We start from the raw sequence: 25,954 nt of genomic DNA on the forward strand, positions 1-25,954 counted from the left end.
CAGAGGGATTAAGAATGTAAAACCCCTAGGAAACCACCATTGCCAGCTTGGGATTTGAACTTTGTACTAGAAAAGCTGACACTCGCCCTTTGAGCCAGCAGCAACAGCAGAGCTACAGCATCTATCGTGGAAAACTGCTTTCCTACTGGCAATAACCTCAGCAAGGAGGGTGTCTGAACTTCAGGCCCTAATGGCAGTACAGCCCTTCCTAATCTTCCACCAAGATAGAGTGTCCATGAGGACTAATCCTACATTTATGCCTAAGGTGGTATCCAGAGTGTCTTTAAACCAGGCAATCCACCTACCTACCTTCTTCCCAACCCTCAAAACAGAGGGGAAAGAATGCTGCATACCTTGGATGTACATAGACAGTTACGCTACTACCTGGACAGAACAAAAAGTAACAGAAAAACTGACCAGCTTTTTGTAGCCTATGCAACAGGAAAAGAAGGAAAAGCTATTTCCAAACAGACAATCTCCAAATGGATAGGAAATTGCATACGATTCTGTTACTCCTTCCATGGAAAACCAATTCCACAGAACATAAGGCCTCATTCTACAAGGGCAACAGCCACTACCACAGCCTTCTTACGAGGAGTGGCAACCAAGGACATTATTGAGGCGGCTACTTGGACCTCCGTGCATACATTTGCCAAGCATTATAATTTACCTTTGTACTCCAGATCCCGAGCAGGGTTTGCCACTGCTGTACTGCAAGGGATCCTAACCACACCATAATCTATTTTTCCTCCCCTTAGTTGGCTATGGTATTCTACCCAGTTGTTATGACTGCAGATGCATCCATGAAGGACATAGTACAGTTTTGTACCTACCATAAATGTAGATGTCCGAACTGGATAGCATCTGCAGTCAGGATTACCCTCCCTCCCCTCTGTGGTACTCCTAGGGTATTTACCCTAATAGCTAGCTGGTGGGGGGAGTCTCTTATGGTGTATTTGTTTGTATATATGTACATACATGCTTATTTTCTGAGTTTGCCTTCTATCCTTTTGCAAACATTGGCATTTATCCAAAATTTAGCCTTCCAGGGAGGGCAACTGGCATCTGGGGCAAGAAACACTGAAGAAAATGGCGTCGGCTGATGCCTTTATACCCGAAGACCAGCAGAGATGACGTCGGGTGAAGTGCGACATCAGCCGAAGCCGGACCCGGACTTTGGAATCCGGCCGACTGAAGGGCTGCCTGACGACAGGACAACCCAGTTGTTATGACTGCAGATGCTATCCAGTTCGGACATCTACATTTATGGTAGGTACAAAACTGTACTTTTGACAAGTTTGATAAGTGAGGATTTTTCTAATTTTCCGTGGAATTCGTACTTATGAACCCATTTTGAATAGTATTTAATATTGTCAGCGTGCTGTGACTGCATGTATTTTGCGTCTTCGGTTAACGGTGGATTTTGGGGTCTTTTTGTGCATTTATTACCCATTTTGTTCTACCCTTTTTTGATCATTACGTAACTTCTCTTATTTTTAACGTGGTACCACGGATTTTGTTATAGTCTCTTCAGAATGACTGCCTACCTATTCTGTTTCTCCTGATCTATGACAAGACAGTAATATTTTCTGTCCCTGACTGGTAAAATACATTCTTGACAAAAACAATACAAATGTAGTCCCTGATCTAAAACAGAAAACAGAAAAAAGTAGATTCATCTTACCTGAGCCTACGTGATTGATCACCTGATTCGTGGAGACCCGTCCTTCAGTCGCAGATCAGAAAGTGGCTGACCTCTTTTGTACGAAATTCAGTCGGAGGGCTTTTCAAATAAGAAGAACCGATTTGGTTTCTTCCCCGTATGGTTTCAACCACCTGGCCCGTCTGATCCGCGGTGAAGTGAGGGTTCCGGCTCGAAGGACCAATCTTTCAAAGGAAAAAACTTCAAAGACCAGTTCACGTAAGGTTCAGGTATGGCACCTTTTATTACTTGCAACAAGGAGACAAAACATGCAGATACAGGATTTTGCCTAAATTACTAGTAGGCAGTATGCTTCTTTTATAAAGTTCTATGAAATGTTACTTTTTTATGGTTGATGTAGTTAGACACAGCTTTCTGTATTATTCTATAGAAAATGTTACTTAGATTTCCTGCTGACATGTCCAGATTTAAAACTCACTATGTGTTGCATAGAAAATGTTACTTGGATTTCCTGCTGACATGACTGGATTTATGAAAAACATTTGAGTAAAGCAACCTGGCCTTGGGGCTTTATTTTTAGCCCACTACAAACTTTCTATTCTTCAATTATGCAGTTCTAATATATATGTGTTACATTTCAAGGTACAGTTCTAGCTTAGGTACAAGTAATGCTGACTTCGGTTTATATTTTCAAGCAGCCTTTGTTTTCATTATCAATAGCTTCAGCAGTTATGTACTTTTCTCATAGCATAAGCAGAAAATCAATAACTCTTTGTTTAAATCTCATGACATTAGTAGAAATGAAACATCTATTATTATTTTCATGACATTAGCAGAAATCAAATGCTTTCCTGTTAATTTCCAAAGCATAAGCAGATCATAGCTGCGCGTATGACATAACAGGATTGGAATGTAGCTTCTGCAGATTTATGCAGTGTGAACAGAATAAATGTATTAACCCTTTTTAAACCTTGAATGCACTAAGCATGCATATTACTAATACATATTTTTCTAACAGTTTCAATTAAAAATGGTTCCTTCTGCCATAGTTTCTGCAAAACCGATCATATGTAGGGCATTGCTTCTTCTCATGCCTATAGCCACACCTAATACACAGGGCTTGGATCTCAACTGCACCATCTTGCTTGTTTATCTCATAGGTGTCTTTCTCATCCACATCACTGTTACAATGTATTGCTACTTCATTTCCCATTTTTGCTCTTAATTTAATTCATAGTTTATCTTTCATTTTCTCAGTTAATTCTTTAAAATGTATGCTTGTAAGGCTGGGCGTGTGGTGTAGGCCTGTAATACTAGCATCCTGGGAGGCAGAGGTTGTTGGATTGAATCATACCGGTGCCTGACAGACCACATCTTCCTGAAATAGGGGAAAAACTAACCCTGCAGGACACAATTGTAAGGTGAAACAAAAAGGGGCCTGATTTATCCATACTGTTGGACTTAACTATTTTTGTAAATATATTTTTTAGTCTGTAAAAATAATGATATGTATATATCATGTGTTTGCATTTCTGCTTTGTCGCTCTAATGTTCTTGTATAACTGATGTTGACCATATTTTTGACTCAAATGTTTGATTCTCTGAAAACTGTTTGGTTTTTTTTGGAGCTTTTCTCTTCAGGGCTCCACTGAAAATGGGCCACAAGCCCAGCTGGACCAACCCGGTTAACAAATGTCAATAAGTAAATAAATTGTAATCTCACTTGCTCAGCATATATGTACAGCTCTTGATGAGGCCAGGTCTGTTTCTTTTAAAAACTTGCCTGTGGTTTGATTTTGTACACAACCAACTATTCTCTTTTTATTATTGAATGATACAATTCCCCAAATTCACAGTAAATAAGTGTGCATGGTCTCTATATGACTTTATACCAAAGCAGATATCAGATGATGAGTAAATAGCTTGATGTTAAGTTGTCAATCTCGCCTTCATTCTTGCTTGATGGGTTCGGAGCCGATCCCTCGCACTTGCTTTAGCTCGAGAACTCCTTTTACCAGCTCGAGGCAGCCCCATATCCCATGATGCAAGGCAGTAAGTACCCAGATCTCGTTTGCCGCTTCGCTTGGGAGGTCTTCTCTTTACCAGCTCCTGGTAAGTAATTCACATTTGTGACTTTTAAGCCCCTTTTAGTTAAAAACTTTTTGTTTTTGATAGTTTAATTTTAAATTTAACTTTTTCTGACAGAAATCCCTGTCTCTTTTAATTTTTTTAGTCAGTTAATTCCCTGTCCCATCCCCCTGTTAGGTGTGTGTGTTGGTATTTTTTACTAAGTACCTTTTTGGTATTAGTTTTAATTTAATTGGACTGGTGTGTGTGTGTTTTGTTAGACACCATGTCTAAAGAGAGGGTTTCAGGTTTTAAGAAGTGTGACTCGTGCTGTCAGAAGATGTCTCTGACAGACGGTCACACTTCTTGCCTGTACTGTTTAGGCCCTCTTCACCTGCAGGACTCCTGTGCTATTTGTCATTCCTTCAGCCAGAGAGTCCTGCAGGAGAAGGAATAAGTTGATTCTCAGGGTCTTCTTAAGCGGAGGGCCTCCCAAGTCGGCCCCACAAAATCAACTAAATCTGCCAAGACCCAGGCTTCTGTTTCTAAGCCTGTGGCCTGATCGCCCGCTGGAGCCGATTCTGATCCAGCTTTCGGCCCGATGGCTATCGGTGCCGAATCTGCTTGACCACTGTGGGGTCGGTTCCAACCGCTCCGACACCCACGCGGCATTGGTATCGTGTCGGCCCGATCGGCGACACCCATGTGGCACAGGCATCGTGTCGGCCCGATCGGCTCCGACACCGTTACTTTGGTGGCTGTATCGCTGGAGCCGATACATCGAGACGCTCTGTCGGCCCCGAAGTCGGTGCCGACAGGATCTGTAGTATCGGCCGATGGCCCATTCCAGGAAGAGGTCGAGGTCTCCTTCCTTGGAGCCGATACTTTCGGCCTCGCCTCTTCTATCGGAGCGGAGCCATCGGAGCCGATCTTCAAGGTCATCCAGGTTGTCAGATCATGACCTCGAGAGAGTGGTCAGTAGATTGCTCAAGTCACAGGTACTGGCCCAAATGCTACACAGTCCGTCTCAGCAGACGACTGTTGGTCCACACCCCGTTACAGTTCCTCCTTCAACTCTACCCCAGAGCTTGGAGTTGGAGTCTTCGGTTTGGTTACTGCTACGGCTGGAGGACGGATACCCCTTCTGTTCCTTCAGCCCCTACTCTTATCTCCTCTTCCTTAGAGGGATTCGTGGTCGGGCTTCCATGGTCTCCTCCGAGGTGAGTGGCATCGGACCCTTGTCCCAGCCCGCTCTTCCCCTTGGAGCCTCGGCTTTGGTGAGCTCGCCTCCGACATCTGCCTCGGAGACTTCCCTTCGGTGGCCCCTGGAGTTCCTAGCTCTTGGAGCGGGCCTCGGATCTGCCTGGGAGGGAGCATTGAGGTGATGAAGAGTGTACTGGCCACTAGTATCAGTCAGCAGTCTCTTCCCGTAGCTCCTCCCTCTATTGTACCTGTTGACATCTCTGCCACTACTCTTGCTACAGGACCCAGAGATCCTCCGCCTCAGGTTTCCCCATTGGGAATTTCCCCTCTTCCGAGGATTCTCCTGATGTTTCGGGAGATCCTCCTAGGAAGAGGACTTGTAAGAGGAAGCATGTAGACTCCCGAGTCTGTCACGATACTGACTTTGATGAGTCAGAGGGATCCCCTAGATCCCCTCTGAGGATGTCTCCTTCTCAGACATCCTAGAACTCCTGAAACAGAGGGAAACTGGCCCACCAACAATCCCTCTGAGGATGAGTCAGTATACCTAGAGGCGATCTCGGCCCTCCACCTCCTGGGTGTCTCCGCCTCGACCCCTTGATGCAGGTTATTGCCCGAAAGGCGTGGACAGCTCCTGACTCTGTAGAGCCAGTCCCTAGGAGGCCTTCTAAATTTATAACTGCCCCTAGTGACAAACTATTCCTTACCAAGGGTGTCCCGCTGATGCCATGGTGGTGGCTGCGGCCACCAAAAGGAACTTGCAGATCCTTCTGTGCCCGCCCATCCTCCTAATAAGGACTCTAGGACCATGGATAGGGATGTTTTCCTCAGCGACCTTTGCTATGCTGAATTATCTTTGTCACTTCACCAGACTCCAGACTGATATCCTCAAGGAGCTGGGAGAAGTAGTTCAGGATCCTACAGCTGCAGGGGCCCAAGAAAAGATTGCCTCGCAGCTAGGAACCCTCAATTCCATTGCTAACTCCTCCATGCGGCTAATATCTTATGCTGCTGATGGAGCGAGTAGAGCCGCAGGCACAGGTGTGGCTCTTAGACGCCAAGCCTGGAGGCGGCTATGTGATTTTGATCCCTTTAAGGCGTCCTTCACAAATTCTCCCTTTGATGGGTCAGCTTTGTTTGGCCCTCAGGTGAAGGAAACCTTGACCAGGTGTGAGCAGGACGGCAAGACTCTTTCTGCTGTTGGAGTCCGTTTTCCACCCCTTCTAGGCCTTATCCCAAAGGACAGAAGGGTGGGAAGATGTGAATCCCAAGGAGTCACGCGATTCACGTGGTCAGATTTCCCCTAGAGGCAGAGGGGTAACAACAACAGACGCCTAGAGGCAGAGGGGGTCCAAGAACCAGGGCAACAGGGAGTCTCTTCCTGAGCAGCCCTTTCAGCATCCCTGAGGTGTTGCCCGGCTGTCCCTCCTTGGAGGCAGTCGGGGGAAGACTATCACTGTACCCAGAAGCCTGGCATTCCCTCACCCAAGACAGATGGGTACAGTCGATCATATCCAAGGGTTACATAATTCCTTTCGAGGAAAGTCCCTTTCCCTCAAGTTCCCTTCCAGATGTACCACCCGGTCTAAGGGACATTGCAGAGTTAGAAATCGCAAAACTACTGCAAAAAAGAGCCATTCAGCCAGTTACACTAGACCATTCAGAGCCCGGAATCTACTCAAGGTTCTTTTGGTCCCCAAAAGACGGAGACTGGAGACCAATATTGGATCTCAGCAGACTCAACAAGTCTGTCAGGAAGACAAGATTCGAATGGTCACTCTTCAGTCAATTCTGCCCTTCTTACAGAAGGACAACTGGATGTGCTCAATAGATCTTCAGGATGCGTACTATCACATCAAAATTCACAGACGCTCCAGGAGATTTCTCCGCTCGGCTGGGGTCCAGTCATTTCCAGTTCAGAGCCCTGCCCTTTGGTCTCACCACAGCCCCCAGAGTGTTCACCAAATGCATGGCAGTGGTCACGGCTCACCTGAGACGCCAAGGATTCCAGGTGTTTCCGTGACTGGCTCCTGTCAGCCACCACCAGGCATCAGCTTATACAAGCCAGGGATTACACAATAGACCTTTGTTCTCATTTAGGCATCTCGATCAACAAAGTCATCCTTATCGCCCTGCCAGTCTATTACCTTCATAGGCGCAAACTTAGACACTGTTCGGATGTCAGCTACCCTTACAGAACAAAGAGTTTCAGACATTCAGACTCATGTCAGGATCATTCTGGCCAGCAAGAAAGTACAGGCCAGAATGGTTCTAAAGGTATTAGGTCTCATGGCTGCGGCCATTACTCTTCTTCCCTGGCTCGATTCTACATGCGCCTCCTTCAGTGGATGCTGTTCACTCAGTGGTCATACCAGCAACTCCTATGCGTCACCAGATTCTGGTGACACAGACATGCAAAGAACATCTTGCTTGGTGGATCACATCGTCTCAGGTTCACCAAGGCAGGTGCTTTGTACCCCGTCCCCGATAGCCACTGTCACCACGGATGCCTCCCTGATCGGGTGGGGGGGTCATTATCAGGGCAGGATGGTTCATGGGACGTGGCAACCGTTCGAGTACCATCTGCACATAAATGTCCTGGAGATGAGAGCAGTGCTTTTGACGTTGCAAGCCCTCAATGACTTTCTTCCCGTAGGGACAATTGCAGTCCACACAGACAACATGTCTGTAGTGTGGTATATCAACAAACAGGGCGGAACCAAGTCCTACCCCTTGTGCAGACTATGGCAATGGGCGATCTCCTCTCATCGGTTTCTGGTAGCAACGCATATCCTGGGAAAACCAACATTCTAGCGGACAGATTGAGCAGAGCTATTCTCATGCCTCACGAGTGGTCTCTCAAACAATCCGTAGCGGAAGAGATTTTTCTGGAATTTTGCTACTCCCCAAAACAGCAAATGTCCAGACTTCTTCAGCCTCTTCCCTCTATCAGGCCATCCCCCCAGAGACGCTCTGACCCAGGATTGGCCCCAGGGACTTCTTTATGCCTTCCTCCATTTCCTCTGATCCCTCAGGTGATCCAGAAAGCTACCGTTTTGAGAGCCAAATTGATTCTCATTGCCCCTTACTGGCCTCGACAAGTTTGGTTCCCGTTCCTCCATCATCATCTGTTGGTGCAGCCGTGGCATCTGGACCCAGTGCCAGATCTACTGATTCACCAATCCGGTCAGCTGCACCGGTCAATCCCTCTCTCAACCTCACAGCATGGTTGCTCCACTTCCTTCCTAGCCAGGCTTCCTTTGATCTCTAACCCTGTTAGAGATATCATAGTAACTTCACTAAAATCCTCTACCAGGAGGATTTACAGCAAATGGAAACGTTTCTCTTATTGGGCTAAGGCCCAAAATATTGATCCTTTTACTGCCCCTGTTCAGGCAGTTCTAGACTTCTTAGCAGAGATTTTTCATGCAGGCTCCTCTTCTTCCACGGTCAGAGTTCAATTGGCTGCTATTTCTAATTTTCATGTTGGGATAGCAGATCATAATATTATGTCCCATAGGCTCTGCAGGGCCTTCTTGAAAGGAATTTTCCTACTAAAGCCTCCAATCAGGAATCCTCCTCCTCAGTGGGATCTAAATTTAGTGCTGACATCCTTGATACTTCCCCTTCGAGCCAGCTGTTTCTTGTTCCCTGAAATATCTTTCTTGGAAAACTTTATTCCTAGTGGCTATTACATCTGCCAGGAGGGTGTCTGAACTTCATGCTCTTCGGTTCGACCCCCTATTTGGTTTTTCACAAAGACAGAGTATCTTTGAGAACTAATCCATCGTTTTACCTAAGGTCGCTTCAAAAACAATCTGAATCAATCCATTGATCTCCTGTATTTTTCCTAACTATTCAGATAGAGCTGAACAAAAGCTACATTGTCTTGACGTCCACCGTCAGCTTAGATATTATTTGGACAGAACAAAAAAATTTAGGAAATCTGATCAACTTTTTGTTTCCTATGCGGATAATAAAAAAGGCCTTCCTGTTTCTAAAGTGACTTTATCCAGATGGCTTTCTTCGGTCATCACTGAAATTTATACGATCAGGGGAAAACAGCTGTGCTCAAAACCTAAAGCACATTCAACTAGGAGTTTAGCTACTTCTGCAGCTTTTCAAGCTAGACTGCCTTTGGACACTATTTGTGCAGCGGCCACTTGGGCCACTCCTCACACTTTTGTTTCCCATTACAAATTGGACTTGGCCTCCAGGGACAGAGCCAGTTTTGGCTCTACAGTCCTCAAGAGTTTGTTCCATTGAGCCACCCAGGATAGAGGTGCTAGTCCCATCAAGCAAGAATGAAGGCGAGATTGACAACTTAACATTAAGTTATGTTCCTACCATAACGTTCCATGTTAGTTGTCTTCTCTCGCCTTCTTTGCACCTCCCTCCTTCCCCCTGGCCTGGACAGACCTTGTACAAGAAACTATTATGCTAAAGACCTTTCTAACCTGGTCCTTTTCCATCTGTAAGTTTCTGCTTCCTTTGGGAAGTATTTTATGCTTGGTGTTATTGCCCTTTGTCAACAAACGAGATCTGGGTACTTACTGCCTTGCATCATGGGATATGAGGCTGCCTCGAGCTGGTAAAAGGAGTTCTCGAGCTAAAGCAAGTGCCGCGTCGGAGCCGAGGGATCGGCTCCGAACCCATCAAGCAAGAAAGAAGGCGAGAGAAGACAACTAACATGGAACGTTATGGTAGGAACATAACTTCTTATTCTTCCTAGGTTCATGTTAATTCTCAAATGTACTTCTGATTGCTTTTAATTTGTCTTTTACCTCTTCTTTCAGGAAGAGTAAAATAGTTACATTTACCTGACCACTCTTCAGACATGTCACATTGTACCTTTTCAGGCTCCTCAGATATTCTGCTTGCACTGAAGAAGATACCAAATTTCTTGATCCAAATGTTCCAGTTTTCTGTAAGTTGCATTGCACCAAAAACCCATAGTGGCTGCAACTGGATCATTTTTCTAACTGTAGATTATACTTTTGTGTCTCCTATTTATTTGTACATATATATAACACACACACAGACACACAGTTGTTTACTGGGGTAGGGCACTGATATCAGTGGACTCATTTCAGGCTCAGCTCAGATTGTACATTCAAATTCCTGCATAGTCATAGTTTTAGCACTAAAAATATAAATGAAAATATAAACAGCACATGTCATAGTATAAAACATTAACATGTATACATGTAGGTGGTTGTGGAGAAAACTCTGAATAAAAGAAATTGTATAGAGATTGAAAAACTTTTGAAATGCAGTTATCTCTTAGACTAAAGTCTTGAAAACGTAATACGTTTTTCACTTTGGAGACCATATAATATCTAAATGTTTGTCAGAATATTCCATAACCAACATAGGCACTGGATTGGTCACTGTTCCTTATAAGATGTTTAATCAGACTACTTCTGGAAAGTGTGATATAAGCAGTAGCATATTTAAATTTTGATGTCCTGTGTACTCTATCCCTTCTACCTCACCATCAGAGCTACTAATTGCAAAGTCAGTGCTCATAATGTGTTCTCCATAGCTGCAATTTGCATACCCCCCAGGGACAGTGTCTCTGTACTAGAAAATATCTTGTCCTTACTCACTCAATACCTATCTAATGAAACCATCATCTGAGCGATGTCAACATCAATTGGATAATCCTCTACTCAGATGCTCCCAGCTCCTATACTAACCTTCATGGCTTCTCCCAATTAATCTCCACTCCTACCCACGCTAACAATTCTTTCTAATTCTACTTCTCTTTTAAATTGGATTCTAGTCTCCCATCCACATAAATATTACTTCCCAGAGACTCTGCCAGATACTCTCAGTAGCCACTGCCCAGTTAAGGTTCTTGGATTCTCTCCACACCATAATGGACCACATAGGTTCATGGCTTGTGGTAAACTGACCAGCTTTGACTCTAATACAATTAACAACCATCTCTTAGCTATTAACTGATCCTTCTTAAATACCTACCCCTGGATGATGCTGTTCAAAAATTCAGTTCCATATTCCTCAACATTTTCCACTCCATTGCTCCCTTATGAACTGTGACAGTGAAATCTATTATATCCCCCGGCTTACACTCTCCACTCACTCCTTAATGCAAATAGAGATAAAGCTCGGAGTATCTGGTCCAAAACTAAACTCCCCTCCCACCTCCAACACTGTAAAGAACTTTGCAACCGTACTATAATATAACTCTAACCTTACTAACCCAAAGAAATTTTGGCACACCATCAACCAAATTTTTCATCCTGATAACCCCTCATCCCCCCAACCATGCCCTAATAACTCACCATTAGAAACGACCACTAATTTTAACTCTTACTTCATTGACACCATCAGCAAATTGACTCATCAAACCAACTCCAACACAAACTCTAATTCATTAAGATACAAACTCAAACTGCTTCAGGTACACTGAGGTGCCCAAAAACACACGACAGCAAAAGTAAAATTGAGGCACCAAAGTTACACACTGGAAATCAGTCACAGTACTTTATTGCAAAAAACAAAGGGTGAGCGCTTTCACAACTTAATGTTGCTTCATCAGACCGGTCTGCAATAAAGTACTGTGACTGATTTCCAGTGTGTAACTTTGGTGCCTCAATTTTACTTTTACAAACTCTAATTCGCCCACCACCGCATCCACTTCCTTCTACTCCTGTCCTGCCTGAAAACTGTATCCACCTATTACATTAAGTAATTACTTCTAAAGCTTAAACCCTGCTTCTCCTCCATTGATAATCTACCACCACTCTTTCTCCAAAAAAGCAACTAACTCTCTTGCCCTCCCCATCTCCAGCTTCATTAACCGATCAGTTACTGAATCTACAGTATCTACTATCTGGAAACATTTCTTTACCTTACCTATGCACAAAGGAGGTAACTCCTCAGAACTTGCTAATTCATGCCCATTGCAGTCCTATCCCCCTTGTCTGAAATTCTTGAGAAATGTGTGCACAAACAAATCCTTCATTTCCTCTTACAAGAGAATCTACTCAACCCCACTCAACATGGCTTTCGACCTAGACATAGCACTCTACCGCTCTCATTTCCTTCATAAAGACCATTTCCCATGCCAGAGACCAAAAAGAACTTGTTTCATATCCATTTATTGATCTCTCAAAGGTATTCAATGCCATCACCCACCCCCTCCTCTTGCACAAACTCTTAGAACTTAACCTCTCCACTTCCACTATCTCCTGGTTTGCTAGTTACCTTAAGGATCGACTTCAGTCAGTTAAATGGCTCAACGCAACTTCTCCTGCTGTACCAGTCAAGGCAGGTGTACTCCAAGAATCAGTCCTTGGCCCTTTACTGTTTACTTCAACAACAACAACAACAAACAGTCTACTGCGTACATTTTGCCCACAGTCAACACTGGTGCAATATGCTGAGGATTCCACAGTTATCGCCATAGCCGATTACCTTACTGACCTTAATAAAATGACACAAAAATCCTTCGTAGCCATTGAAAAATGGTTCACTTAGAACCAGCTAATTCTAAATACTAAAAAGACTAAGCTCTTACTTTTTATCCCTAAAACAATGAACTATGTTAAATCCTCCTTCTTTATCTTCTCCCTCAATAACATCCCATCTCTCTTGAATTGCACACCAAACTACTGGGGTCATCATTGATGACCACCTCAAATTTGATATGAACGTCTTAAACAACATTAAGAAAACCCACCAAAAACTTGGACTACTTTACAGGAACAAAAAAATTTTAACCAGTTAAGCAAAAATCTCTCTGTCCAACGCCTACCTCCTCCCCACCCTATTCTATGGCTCATAAATCCTTACTAACCTTCAAACCACTCTCCTAACAAAGCTTGAATCCACATACAATAAAGTTGCTAGATTCACAGCAGATCATTCCCACCACTCACATCAGTGCCTTGCTCTTAGAAGGTTAAACAGGCTAGAACTTCCTCACCATCTGCTTCTTTCTCAACTTTAAATGATACACTCTGTTTGTATGTGCCCGTCTTCTCTCCCAACATTACCTCTTTTATCTTCCTTTACTCCCCTCCTAGGTCTCTAAGAAGTACTGAACAAAACCTTCTCCAAATCTACAAGCCAAAAACAAAAAGTAAGGCAAAATCTATACAGCTACTCCCCAACCAAGTTCTAGAATAAAGTTACTCTAGATACCAGAAATATCACTTATCCACAAAAATTCAAAACTACAGTCAAAAGCTACCTAAACAAGTCATGAATCTGTCACTGTAGCTAGCCCCTATGAATGATTCCCCCATACTAATCACCTCCCTCCTACCTAACTCCCTGCCCATCTGCTACTTCACTAATATCCTACAATTAAATGTTATCCTTTTTGAACAGAGGCTGTTCTGCACATGTTACTTTTTAACTCAAGTCAAATGCGCTAAAAAGATTTTACAACTTGTTTTGAATGATATTTGAAATATATATACTCTCCAGGGATGTTAATTAGTTACTACATATTATTTTACCTCACTTTTAATTTTTGATGTAACTCTGCTTGTTTTTATACTTGTTTTAATACATGTCTCTGTACTTAATCTTTGTAATTGTGGAGCTTTCTCCCCGGGTCTTCTGTGAAAAAGGGCTTCTGCTTCGTCGGACTAACCCAGTCAACAAATGTCAAAAAGTCTGTGAGGGGTTTCTTGCTGGTGCTTAATGACATAGCCGTTTGTATGGGTTGTAGGCTTCAGAATTTCATTCTTTTTATGATTTGTAGGAAGTTTGCTTGCTCAGTGGATAAGAAGTGGCGGGTTCAGGAACTAGTGTCAATGTCAGGTGATATTACTGCATGCACCAGTGGTGAATAACTGAATTAGAAAAGAAAGTGAGGGAATCCCAGTTGTAGACCCACTAAGGAGTGTCCTAACCTAGATCAACCAGTATAATAAAGTACATGTTGTTTGTGTTTTATGTTGCAGTATAACATAAGTTAGACATACTATAGTAGGGTAACATTTTTCTAAAATTATGCCTGTCATTTTCATTTTCAGTTCCAGTAATCAGTCACCATGACTTCTACTATGTTGACCCATTGCTGCCAGCTGGACACAGAGTCTGTAATCATTTATCTCAAAACTACTATAAGGTATGTGTAGAATCATGTGACTTCCTGCTAACTCAGTGCATGAGTGGCAATGTTCAGTCTGTGATGCATGCATAGTTGTTGTATTAGGGTATAGCCTCGAATGATCTTTAAGAAAATCTGAGGAATGTGTTATTTTTTAACGCCTTTATTGAATTGTCACTTATGACATAGGCAAGCATACATTTATATGAAAGAAAATAAACCGTATTAACATGATCACAGCACCATTATGCATAACATATAATCATCTATACAATTATAATCAATCCAGTATTACATAAGTTGCTTAATTTCTGCCTTCCCTAAACATCACTCCTCCCCAAAAACATTATTCTGCATGTATTGTTTTCACAATTTCTGAGGGGGGGGGGGGTTCTGTGTAATTTCCTCCTACCCTTTTCTGTTTCTGTTTCACTACTTCAAGTACGGCTCGTTTAGGCTTTGATTTCCATTTTCTAATTTTTACTTTTTTTGGTAGCCTTCAGAATTAAACATAATGAGGCCTTCCTATGATTAGGCAATTCAGATCCTGTATCCCAGCTCAAAAATCATTTCATTAGTTACACCCATTTGCTCACCCAATATTTCTGACAGAGTACTTTGTAGGAAATTTTTAAATTCTGCCAGCTCATTACACTTCCAAAACATATGTTCTCATTTGCCTTTTTCTTCCCTTTCATACCTCCAACATTTGCCATCTACCTGAGGAGGAAAAATTCTTGGGGTATAAAATACCTATGCAAACATTTTCAAGCAAAAATGCTAAATTGAGGAATGTGTTATTGTACGATAATAACACCTGAGCAAACAGAGGTAAAAGGCAGCACTTGTTTGGTAAATAAATTCCACCGTATGGAGAATCTCCTTCCTCATGACTGACGCTGCTGTAAAAACAGGCACACTAGTGGGGTATGTAGGTACATCAGCTAAGTTGTGGGCTAATACCATTTCATCTTCATTAAAATAGTCAAAATATGATTTATGCTACAAACCTAAAGAAACCCCCTCCTTCCATGTTCCCTAACAAATAATCAATCAAAAGTTACTATACTGTGGTAAATAGGAGATTTTTACCAACACATCAACCTCAAGTGGCTTATGCATGTATTTGCCACCTATGCAAACAAGAAAATACAAGAGTGAGAAGAATGGAAGAGAGAGAATTTGCACTCATTGCATGGATAACAGTGAAGGAGTTAGAAAAGCCAGTTAGTATGGCAGTAACTGTGAGTGATTTTTAGTAATAACATGCTGCTGCTGCTTGTTATGTCCTTACAAGCCTGAATAAGAAATGTAATAGTCCGCTATGTAGAACAGACCGTGTGTTGTAACTTTAAGAACCCCTTTCAAAGTGAGGGCACGTGCATATAAATAGAGAGCTCATGCAAGAAGCAGCGCCATTTTGAGAGAACAGCCAGAGTGTTAACATGTATGAATACAGTATTCTATCTGTTTATAAGTTTATTTAAGTTTAATTTACTAAGCCTCAGTTCTGATGTATTTGTATATAATAAAGCTGCCAGAAATGAACCCACAACTGTTTGTCTGTTTTATCCTGACTGGACGAGCGACACCCTACAGTCACTTGCCTTCACTACAGACTTGATACAATTCACTCAAGTTATAAAACTGATTTGAACGTAGGTCATAACAGTGCTGTTTTAATAGGGGGAGTTTAAATAACAAGTGTCTTCTGTTTGAGTTCTTTAGAATATTTTTCAAGGCATGACATGAATGGATCCCATTTCTAAGTTAGGGAACAATCTCTGTCTTTGACATGTGTATTTTGCTTTATTTAGCAAGCACAAATGTACCCTAAAATGCCTCCTTCTCTCTTTTATATGGTGTTACCATATGAGACGTAACATAAATGTTATTGTTTATCTTTTCGGCTTTTCTCAGTTAGGGGTCACCACAACACAACTGTGGTCTGCTAATGATTGGCAGTAGATTTTTATGGTGCTGAGTTGCCAGCCCGACACCCAACCTTCAACAAAGGCACGCCCATTTACGCATGTCTTTCGAACGCCACTCAACCACGGGGAGGACATGCAGACTCCACACAGAAGGCACTCCAGCTGAGAATCAAACAGGAGAACCTCTTGCTGTGAGGCAACAACGCTACCGCTGCACCACCGCAGCTTGTCATGAGACATACATAAATATGAATGGAATTTCTTTTTTATAACCCAGATACTGCCAGGACTGAAGGGAATGCCTACTTGTCCTTGTTCCATATTGCTATGGTTTGTGTGTGTGCATGTCCTGATATTTTATAATTTTATGTATTTCAGTATGCAGGACATTATAATCACTAGGTGTGAGTATTTCAGTAAAGTAAATGTATCTTTGTCCTTTCTTTCATCTGTGGTATTTTATTTTCTGACATCTGTCTTACATTTGGAATTGGCATACACCACACAATAGGGAAGAGTAATTTTTTGTGATTTGGGTTTCCAGTGCTTCTCTACTACTTCTGCAATATTTGGAAAGTATGTAATATTGCACCCTTCTGATTATACATTTTTTTAGAATATTGCACACCATCATACAAGCTTCTTTGATAATACAGTGTGTTGTTCGCAATTAGAGTATAATGTGTGTGTGTGTTTTTTGTTTTTTTCAATATTGGGTAATGTGGAAAGAGTATTTGTTTAAGATCGAACACCCTAGTAAAATTTTGCACTATCATTAATATGAGCAGCAAGTATGTATATTTTTTGGCTGTTGTGGATTACTTTTTCTCTCAAACAACAATCCTGTTGATTTCACATGTTCTAATTGTACTTTCATTCGGGCAGTAGTTCATAGGCTTTGCAGAGTGTCTGTTCTGTACAGGTAAACAGCTTCATATTCTTGCTACAGTTTGAATAATGAATGCCTCCCCCTTTTTTGGTTCTGTTTAAAATAGTAACAGAGTTATATATGAAATGTCCATTGTTCTTAAAGTTTCCTGTAGATGTAAGGAAAGTAATGGTAACTGAAAGCTGGGTGGTTTCCATTATCCTAACATATTATATAAAGTAGATGTTTTTATACCCGCATCATTCTAGACATCATTAGTCATCATCCTAACATATTATATCAAAGTAGTTGTTTTTATACCCGCATAATTCTAGACATCATTTCCTGCACAGCTTGTGAACATATATCCTCACAAATATGGCCAGCAGTTGTTGCAACCTGAAACTATTCCCTCATCACTGGAAAAAGACCATAATGGGGTCATAGTTGAAAAAAGGGATGGACATTGAATGGTAAAAATTGGTCTGCATTATGGCATTTGTTTAGTTGGTTTACTAGGGTAGTACACTGATCCCAATAGACCGTTTGCAGGCACAGCCTGGGTGAAGAAATTCACAAACATGCAGTAATCACAGAAGGAAGAGAATCCCATCAGTAACTGAAACTATGTCAGTATTATTTACAGAGTAGAAAAACAAATGTGAATTCATTTCAGTACTAAATATGAGAGGGAAGCAGCTGTAGAGTACAGAGTGTCAGAGTAAAAGTGATGCAGGTGAGGAGGACATCAGGTTGTGTCCCATGGAAAATCACTTGCATTTCAGTATGAGCAGCCCTACATAACTGAGTCAGCAGTTAATATCCATTTATTTTTGACATCTTACCATGACTGGCACATTAGCTGTATCCCTTTGTACAGCAAATATGGGTTGAAAACAAACCGCTGTGGATAAATGGCTATAGGACAGCTGGATGAAGTCAAGTGGTGAATAGGCCAGGTATATCAGCCCTCTGTCTATGGAAAAGGATGAAGAATTGCAAGAGGGAATAAAAGGATGGACTAACAGGAAGAGTGTCATGGTGATGGGGGACCTTAATCTACAAGGGGGTATGTAGAAAACAGTCTAGGAAATGCTATCAACACAGGCATAGGAGGAGTGGAATTAGTAGAGGGGGTCAAGAAAGGGAACAGAAACCTTGTTAGGTATATCTCAGTGATTAATGTTGATCAACTGATATCTCTTTCAATGATGTCCATTAATTAGGGGGGAAAGAGTTGAAACAACATTTGGCAAACCTTGGAGGTAATTCTTTTTTTTTCCCTGGCAAGAAGGCCCCATGTGGGGTGACCCCCCCACACACACAGACAGACACACACACACACACACACACACACACACACACACACACACACACACACACACCTTCCAGTCTTAAATATACCCACACTGAAGAAGCATAACAATGGACAGAATTGCCCACATTTTTTCAATTGCTCAGCACTTGCTGAAAGGGATGGCGAATGAATGACACATTCCCCTCAGAAAGAAAGAAAGAAGGGGTAGAGAGCTCAGCAGGCTAAGCAAAGATAGGAAGCAGGCCACAGAGGATGGTGAGAACGTTGAAGTAAAAGAAAGCTTCTCTTCAGTATTCATAAACAAAAATAAGGGGAGTGTACCATGCTGGGATGTAGCAAGTGCCAGGTGAGGTGGGCAGTGCAGAGAGTGATTGGGTGTAGACAGAAACAGATGCCTTTCAGGGGTCAGATAGGCTGCTTCTCAAGATAATCAAAAAATGAATGATGCCATGACAGAGGTCTTCATTGGGACATTCCAGGTAATTATTGCTTGCACACCTGAAGGCAGCAATAAGAGCTCCCCTGTTCAGCACAGTAAACTACAGAGTATTTAACCTTTCTGTAACTTAAGACTGATTTGTTTTCCTGAAATACACCATCCTGTAGGATAGTAAGCTTTATACACCAAAAATGCCTGCATCATAGTTTAATAATGAAAACACTATATTCCTGTTATAAGGTACTGAAATTAGAACAGTTGTAATTAATATTGTGCTTGTTGAATGATTAATAATGGAGGGCAGGAAGTATCTTAGTAAAGCTTATGAAAATAGAGGTTGGAATATCTGTGTAACGTAGATTCTTTCGATATGGGAGGAATTTGAATAAATACAGAGAAGCTTGTTTTATATGAAGTAAGAAAAGACTGGACTAGAGTAACACTTACATTTTGTCTCTAGATTCACAATTGGGCCAGCAACAAGTTGTCAGAGTGACGGAATGGGATTTTAATGCCTCTTTGGTGGGTGGAAGGATAGAGGGCTGTAAGGTATGTGAAAGGAGTACTTTTATAATTAGGAATCTGCTATTGAAAGAGAACATGTTCTGTTCAGGGGAAATGACTATGAAGAGTTAGAACAGGGGCTTTGGCGATCGTGGAGGTCTTAAGAGCCAGCTTACGTGTTTTGGGAGGGAGATCTCTTGGTGGAGTTGGACAGATGCTTGAGTGGATTTGTGAAGTAAAGGCGGCAATGTGTGGTTGGAAAGTACATGGATGGTTAGCAGGTTAGGATAATGAGTCACAATGGTACTTACATTTGGGGGGAAAGATGAGCTGGCAAGCTTTATTTAAATAAGGTTGTAAATTGTCTGTGTTTTGAGAGATTTGCGTATTATTTAGCAGTATGTAATATACATAGGTGTCACAGTGGAGTGAACAAAAGTGTCTGTGGAATCCCAGGATATCTAGTGCTTGAGAATATGGAGGTTTTTCATTTTTGATTGAAAGTTACAAATAGTTTTAGTGACTGATATTCAAAGGGGGGACACCTAGACATTTAAAGATAACTTTTTTGTGGGTGTGCTCAAAGGAGAGAGAAAAAGGGAGTAAACATTGCTGGGCTTACTTTCTTTTGAATTCCTAGGAGAATTAGCTTTTTTGGTATGTTAATGGTTAAATGCAAATTGGTCTACTAGCATAGTTTAATTTAAACTTTATATATGCTAGCTACATAATCAGAGCATCAGCAATCAAGATCATTTGCATGGAGAAGACACTATTTTGGGTTGGGTGCCATGTTTGAGATGTGTCTAATGAAGAGAGAAAACAGTAGGGAGTGAAGAACTGAACTTTGGCAGACACATTTGGAATTGTGGTGGGTGGGAAAAACAGGTAGGATAAAGTACCCAAAAGTTTTGCTGTTTAAATAATCTTTAAATCATAGGAGTTGGTTACTTCCCCATTCAGTCTGTTTTCAGAGTATTCTCACCTGTTTGGACACAGGCATGATCTTGGTATCTAAATTACCTGTGCTAATCATGTGTGCATAGAAGGCAGAATTGTGGCCCTGTACCACCTGGCCAGAGACTTCCATAAATACATATTCTGTTTTCTTTCTCTCTCTCTCTCTCTCTCTCTCTTTCTCTGTCTCCGTCTTTGACGAATATCTCTCCTCTGTGATTTTTGAACTAATAACTGACAAACTGACCTGTCCCCCATTTGAATTGATTGGTACAGGAGTGTTGAAGTTGTAAAATGACTTTGTTGTTTCCCTTTATAAAAGTTGTTTAGAAGACCATTGGTAGTGGGGGAGCTGAAGTCTACTACAAGGAGCATATGTTTTGTTTTAAGAATATGTAAATTTACATCTGTGGTTTTCTTTGCTTTGAAACTAAGGGATTCTGTATCTTGCAGCAAAGTTCCAGTTGTTTAATTTCCATATATGTGTAAATAAACATAGCCGCTAAATGTAAAATAGGGTTCTCGCCAGGCTCTAAAAATAATTACGCAACTGGAGTTGAGAAACAGGAAAGTCGAGGTGTTCTCAAATCTGGACATTAAAGGCATCAGTTTCTGAGAGTGTTGCATATCATATAGTTTTTTTTATTGTTTACAGTTAGCATGTTTTGATACATCCAGAAGCAAAAGTTTAGTCCTTTTGGATTTCTTTTCGAATGATATTTGTAGTTGTCCTAGGCCTCAGGTGCAGAAGATCATCAGTATACATTGTTACTTGCAGGGGTGGAAGATTTCCTGTCAAGTAATTGATAAACAATAGGAACAAGATGGGACGTAATACTGGACCCTGGAGCATCCCCATGTTAGTACAGTTTGTATATGAAGAGCCTAGAGTTTACTTGAAATGTACAATTGTCAAGGTTTTTTTCGTCCCTTTTACTGGTGTTTGGGCCTCCCCCAACACCAGTTTTCAGAATTTATAACTGAGAAGCAAATGGTTTCCTGTCTCATAGGCCCCTCTCATTGACAAAAATGATGACTGAGTAAGTCTTTTTATTGTGCTGGAGACAATTCATCGAGTGACGGTATACATGGCAGTGAGCATTTTGTAGCACTTTCTAAATCCAAGCTGGTGCTAAGAGAGAGGACCATATTTTTGTACCTGTTAGAGTGTCGTGCTAGCTGCTTTGTTGGAAGAAAAGGATGCAAAGCAGTCACTCATTCTGAGGAGCAGATGGAGTGGCGAAAAGGTCCCTTCAGAAAACCAAATCACAGGTGTCAAGGCAGATGACATGTGTTTGTCTTAAAGGTTTAGCAATTACACTTGAAGCCATTTTAAGGAAGGCTGGTCAGTTGATAATATCACCCTGCAATGAACAAATAGTAATGATGTTTGTTTTGATCTCTAACTTTATGTGGCTGAGAGTATGTGAATAATGTCTCTGATAATCTATGCAATCTTTACATTCTTTGATTTGATTGACTGTAGAGCATTCCAAACTCTTGCTACTTCCTTTATTAAGCATAGTACATTTAGAGTAGTTATCCCTCCTTATGCTGCACTGCATTGTCAGCAATGAGTCTACCTGGCTTGGTAATAGAACACACAGACTTCTGACCCAATGGTGAGTGTGCACTACCTGTTATGCCACTGACACTGTTCTAGTCAGAAACAGTTTGATACTCATCCTCCTTTTAATAGAGTGATTTCAGTGATAGTTTTATTTTAATTAAGATCATAATAGCACCATCTAACTTTAGGCCAGTGTACAGTCTGTGAATAGATGTTAGTTCAGTGTAATACACTGATGTTCAGGTATCTTCTTCAAGATTCTACAGCTGCTAAATATCTTTTCATAACAGCCATGCCTCAAGCTGTACCTATATGTTAGTCAGGGACTGATGTTCATCACTGCTGCTACCGGGACGGTCGTGCCAGTAGCAGGAGTTGTCAAATGTTATTCATCAATACATTTTATCAGTAGTAACTTTGACAGTAATGAAAGTTTGTGGTTTTTTGATTACTGATATGAGGCAAATTAAACTGCAAGCTGACACGTCCCTAACTGTTAAATTTCTGATGAAGTTCTACTTTTTAAAAATGAAAAATGAAAGGTCCTGGATGATCAGAGGTTTGAAACTTCAAATGTTTCTAGGGGCAGGACTGTGTAGGTGGATGTGTTCACACCTTCATTGACACCCACCTACACAGTCCTGCCCCTAGAGAATTTTGAGATTCTGATGAAGTCTCGCGATTCGAGACGAAAGCGCGCTCAATCTGGTTGCTTTATGTGGAAATAAAGAGCTTTGGTTTTATTTTGGAAGAGTTCGCCTTTCTTTAGTATTGTGGTGTTGGAGGACAACCTTTATTGTGCCAACAGTGGATTTTATTTCTTGTGGTTTGTTGACAAAAATAGTTATATTATACAGTTTAGTGTGTTATCGCATTCTGTGTCTGTTTAGACAATTTGCTGCTTGTTTACTGTGTATACTGTTTGTGCTTTGATTGGCCGTTCTTCCGTTGGCCTTATCATATCCCTGCATCGCTTCGCTTGTGCTGTGTGTTCTTGTTCCTATTTCCTTTTACCTTGGGCTAGGCCCATTTAAGTTAGAGGACTTAGTCCTCAAGTTCTGTTGTTTGTCTCGCTCCCTGGGCTAGGCCTGTTTAAGTTAGAGGACCTTGTCCTCTGTCTGTCTGTTTGTCTTGCTGTTGCCTATCTGTTTGGAGGTAGTTTTTGTGCGTGGTTAAGATAGTTGGGTTATACTAAGGATCACAATCCTTCGGGCTTTAAAAAATGTACATGTGCCCAGAAAATGTCCTTAACGGATGGGCACGATCTGTGTGTTCTGTTTGGGGGCTATTCACCTCCAAGAGTCTTGCTTGTTTTGTCATGCCTTCAGTCCCCATGCTCTTCAGGAGAGGAAGAACAAACTTATTTTGAAAGGACTATTGAAGCATCTTTTGAGGAGGAGTTGACTTCTTCATCCTCCAGCTCCAAATCTCCTTCCTCCAAGAAAGAAAAAGCCAAATCTACTAAAAGGCAGTCTCCCACTCATTCTGTGTCATCGGAGCTGCCAGACAAAATTGCCAAAATTACTCATCCTCACCGGCTCAACTGGTCTCGGTGCCGACAGAGGTCTCTATGGTGGATGCATCAGTTTCAGATCCAGGAGTTTCGGAGCCGATAACTGAGACTGTGTCTCGGAGCCAGTCAGCTGAACTTCGACCGGTCTCCCCGACTCTTAGGTCGCCTATTTTTCAGTGATCTAGGTCCCCCACTCTATCTTCCAGGTCCTCTAGGAGCCTTTCTGATGAGGACGTCTTGAGAGCGGTGTGCAGACTGCTTCAGACTTCGGCGCTGGCAAATTTACTTTCAGCTCCGTCCCAGTCGGCTCCGGAGCCTAATGTGCCCTTACACCCTGTCAATGTTCCTCCTCCGAGCCACTCTGGACCTTCGGAGCCAGAGATGTCGGTTCGTCGGGTTGTGGAAAGGTCATATCCAGCTACCTCAGTCTGTCTCACGGTTCAAATATCCGCAGCGACCCTTAACGCACAGATGTCTACCTTAAATTCTATTATAAATTCCTCCATGAGGCTGATATCTTACGCAGCTGATGGAGCGAGTAGGGCAGCGGGTTTAGGAGTTTGTCTTAGAAGACACTCCTGGATGCGCTTTTGTAAGTTTGCAGATGCCTTTAAGTCTACATTTACCAATGCTCCCTTTGATGGATCCTCATTGCTTGGAACCAAGGTAAAAGACACACACTCACCAGGTGTGAACAGGAAGGAAAAACCCTGTCTGCCGTGGGAGTCCGTTTTTCCATTCTTTCTAGACCCAATCCCAAAGTTGTTCAAAAAGTTGCAGAGGTTTTTTCAGGATGCACAAGGTGATTCCTTCTCCAGATGCAGAGGAGGAGGAAATAACGGTAGATGCCGCCCTAGAGGCAGGAGAGGCCTGTAGAACCAGGGAGATCGCGATTCCTTTCGTGGTCGTCCCTATCAGCGCTCCTGAAAGGAGGCCCTGACTGTGTGTCTCTGGAGCCAGTTGGGGGTCGTATATCTTTATACCAAGAAGCCTGGCACAGTATCACTCAAGACAAGTGGGTATTAAGGATAATTAACAGAGGTTACCATATTCCCTCCTTTCTCTGCCCCCTCGGTTCAGATGAATCCCAGATGTTCCACCCAATCACAGGGATTCAGCAACTCTAGAAATCCAAAAGTTGCTCATAAAGAGAGTCATCCAACCCGTCCCCGCAGACCAAGTAGGACTAGGGACTTACTCCAGATTCTTTTTGGTGCCAAAAAGAACAGGGGACTTGAGACCAATCTTGGAGCTCAGCATGTACAGAAGTCCAAGTTTCAAATGGTCACCTTACAGTTGATACTGCCATTGTTAGGAAAGACATTTGGATGTGGTCCATAGACCTCCAAGATGCATACTACCACATCAAGATGGATAGGGCATCAAGGAGTCACTTACACTTCCGGCTGGGAGCCAGTCATTATCAGTTTCGCGCCCTGCCCTTTGGTCTCACCACAGCCCCCAGGGTGTTCACCAAATGTTTGGCAGTGGTAACGGCTCACTTGAGACGCCAAGGATTCCAAGTGTTTCCGTACCTGGACGACTGGCTCCTGACGGCCACCACCAGGCATCTACTGTTACAGGCCAGGGACGCTACCATTTCAACTTGCTTGCAGTTAGGGACTACAGTAAAGTGGCAAAAATCTGCATTATCGCCCTGTCCGCATGTGAATTTTATTGGCGCCAAAATAAACACCATCTCAATGAGGGCTTATCTTCCTGTAGAAATAATTCAGACCCACAGGAAACAAGTTTTGAGCGTACGTCCTCTAAGAAAAGCGAAAGCAAAGATGGTGCTCAAGTTGTTAGGGACAATGGCTTCTACAATAACATTAGTTCCATTAGCCAGACTGCACATGAGGGTTCTGCAGTGGTTACTCTTTGCCAACGGTCACTACAGTATCTACCTCTTTCTCACCCCATCCTGATAGATTTGTGCAAACAGTATCTTCGCTGGTGGACCCAGACCATCAATCTAAACACAGGCAGACCGTTTGTTCCTCCACCCTGTTGCCACCGTGACCACTGATGCCTCCCAGATAGGGTGGGGAGGCATTATCTAGGGAGAACAGTCCAAGGCAGGTGGCAGGAACACGAGGCTCATTTGCATATCAACATCTTGGAGATGAGAGTAGTGCTTCTGACATTGCAAGCACTTCACAGCTTTCTCCCTCTAGGGATGATTGCGATCGACTTGGACAATATGTCAGTGGTGTGGTACATAAACAAACAAGGAGGGACCAAATCTTACCCCCTCTGCAAAGAAGCCCTTCGAGTGTGGGAGTGGGCAGTGTCTTCCCAACGCTTTCTGGTCACAATGCACATTCCCAGGAAATCCAACGTGATAGCCGACAGGCTCAGCAGGGCTATTCTGATGCCTCACAAGTGGTGTCTGAACACATACATTGTGGAACAAATTTTTCTCAAATGGGGTCAGCCTTGCTGCAATCTATTTGCCACCCCTCTCAATACCAAATGCAGCAGCTACTTCACCCTAATTCCCCTGGAAGGGGAAACACCCAGAGATGCACTCGTTCACGATTGGCCCTCGGGACGTCTCTATGCTTTTCCACCATTCCCCCGATATCAAAGGTAATTCAGAAAGCAATATCCTTGGGAAGCAAAATTATCCTAATTGCTCCTTACTGGCCTCGACAGATTTGGTTCCCCTTTCTCAGACCTCATCTAATGGACGAACTGTGGAGTCTAGACCCAGTGCCAGATTTGCTGATGCACGTCAGGGGTGTTCCATCCCTCTCTCCACACCCCCAATTTGACAGCTTGGCTGCTCCAATTCCATCAATAATCAGGCTTCATGACTTTTCTC

The 25,954-nt window shown here is 42.5% G+C and overlaps 1 protein-coding gene across 2 annotated transcripts in view; it reads left to right on the plus strand.

Moving 5' to 3' along the window:
* SAP25 (Sin3A associated protein 25) overlaps positions 1-25,954 on the plus strand; it is a 1,501,590-nt gene that overhangs the window by 1,235,092 nt on the left and 240,544 nt on the right. For both annotated transcript variants that reach the window (XM_044077299.1, XM_044077298.1), the window contains one exon: positions 13,948-14,042. In XM_044077299.1, coding sequence (XP_043933234.1) covers positions 13,948-14,042 — 95 coding nt within the window. The remainder of the gene's footprint in view (positions 1-13,947; positions 14,043-25,954) is intronic.

This window comes from Protopterus annectens, chromosome 7.part0 (assembly GCF_019279795.1).
Source record: "Protopterus annectens isolate FY-2018-M chromosome 7.part0, PAN1.0, whole genome shotgun sequence".
NCBI lineage: Eukaryota > Metazoa > Chordata > Ceratodontiformes > Protopteridae > Protopterus > Protopterus annectens.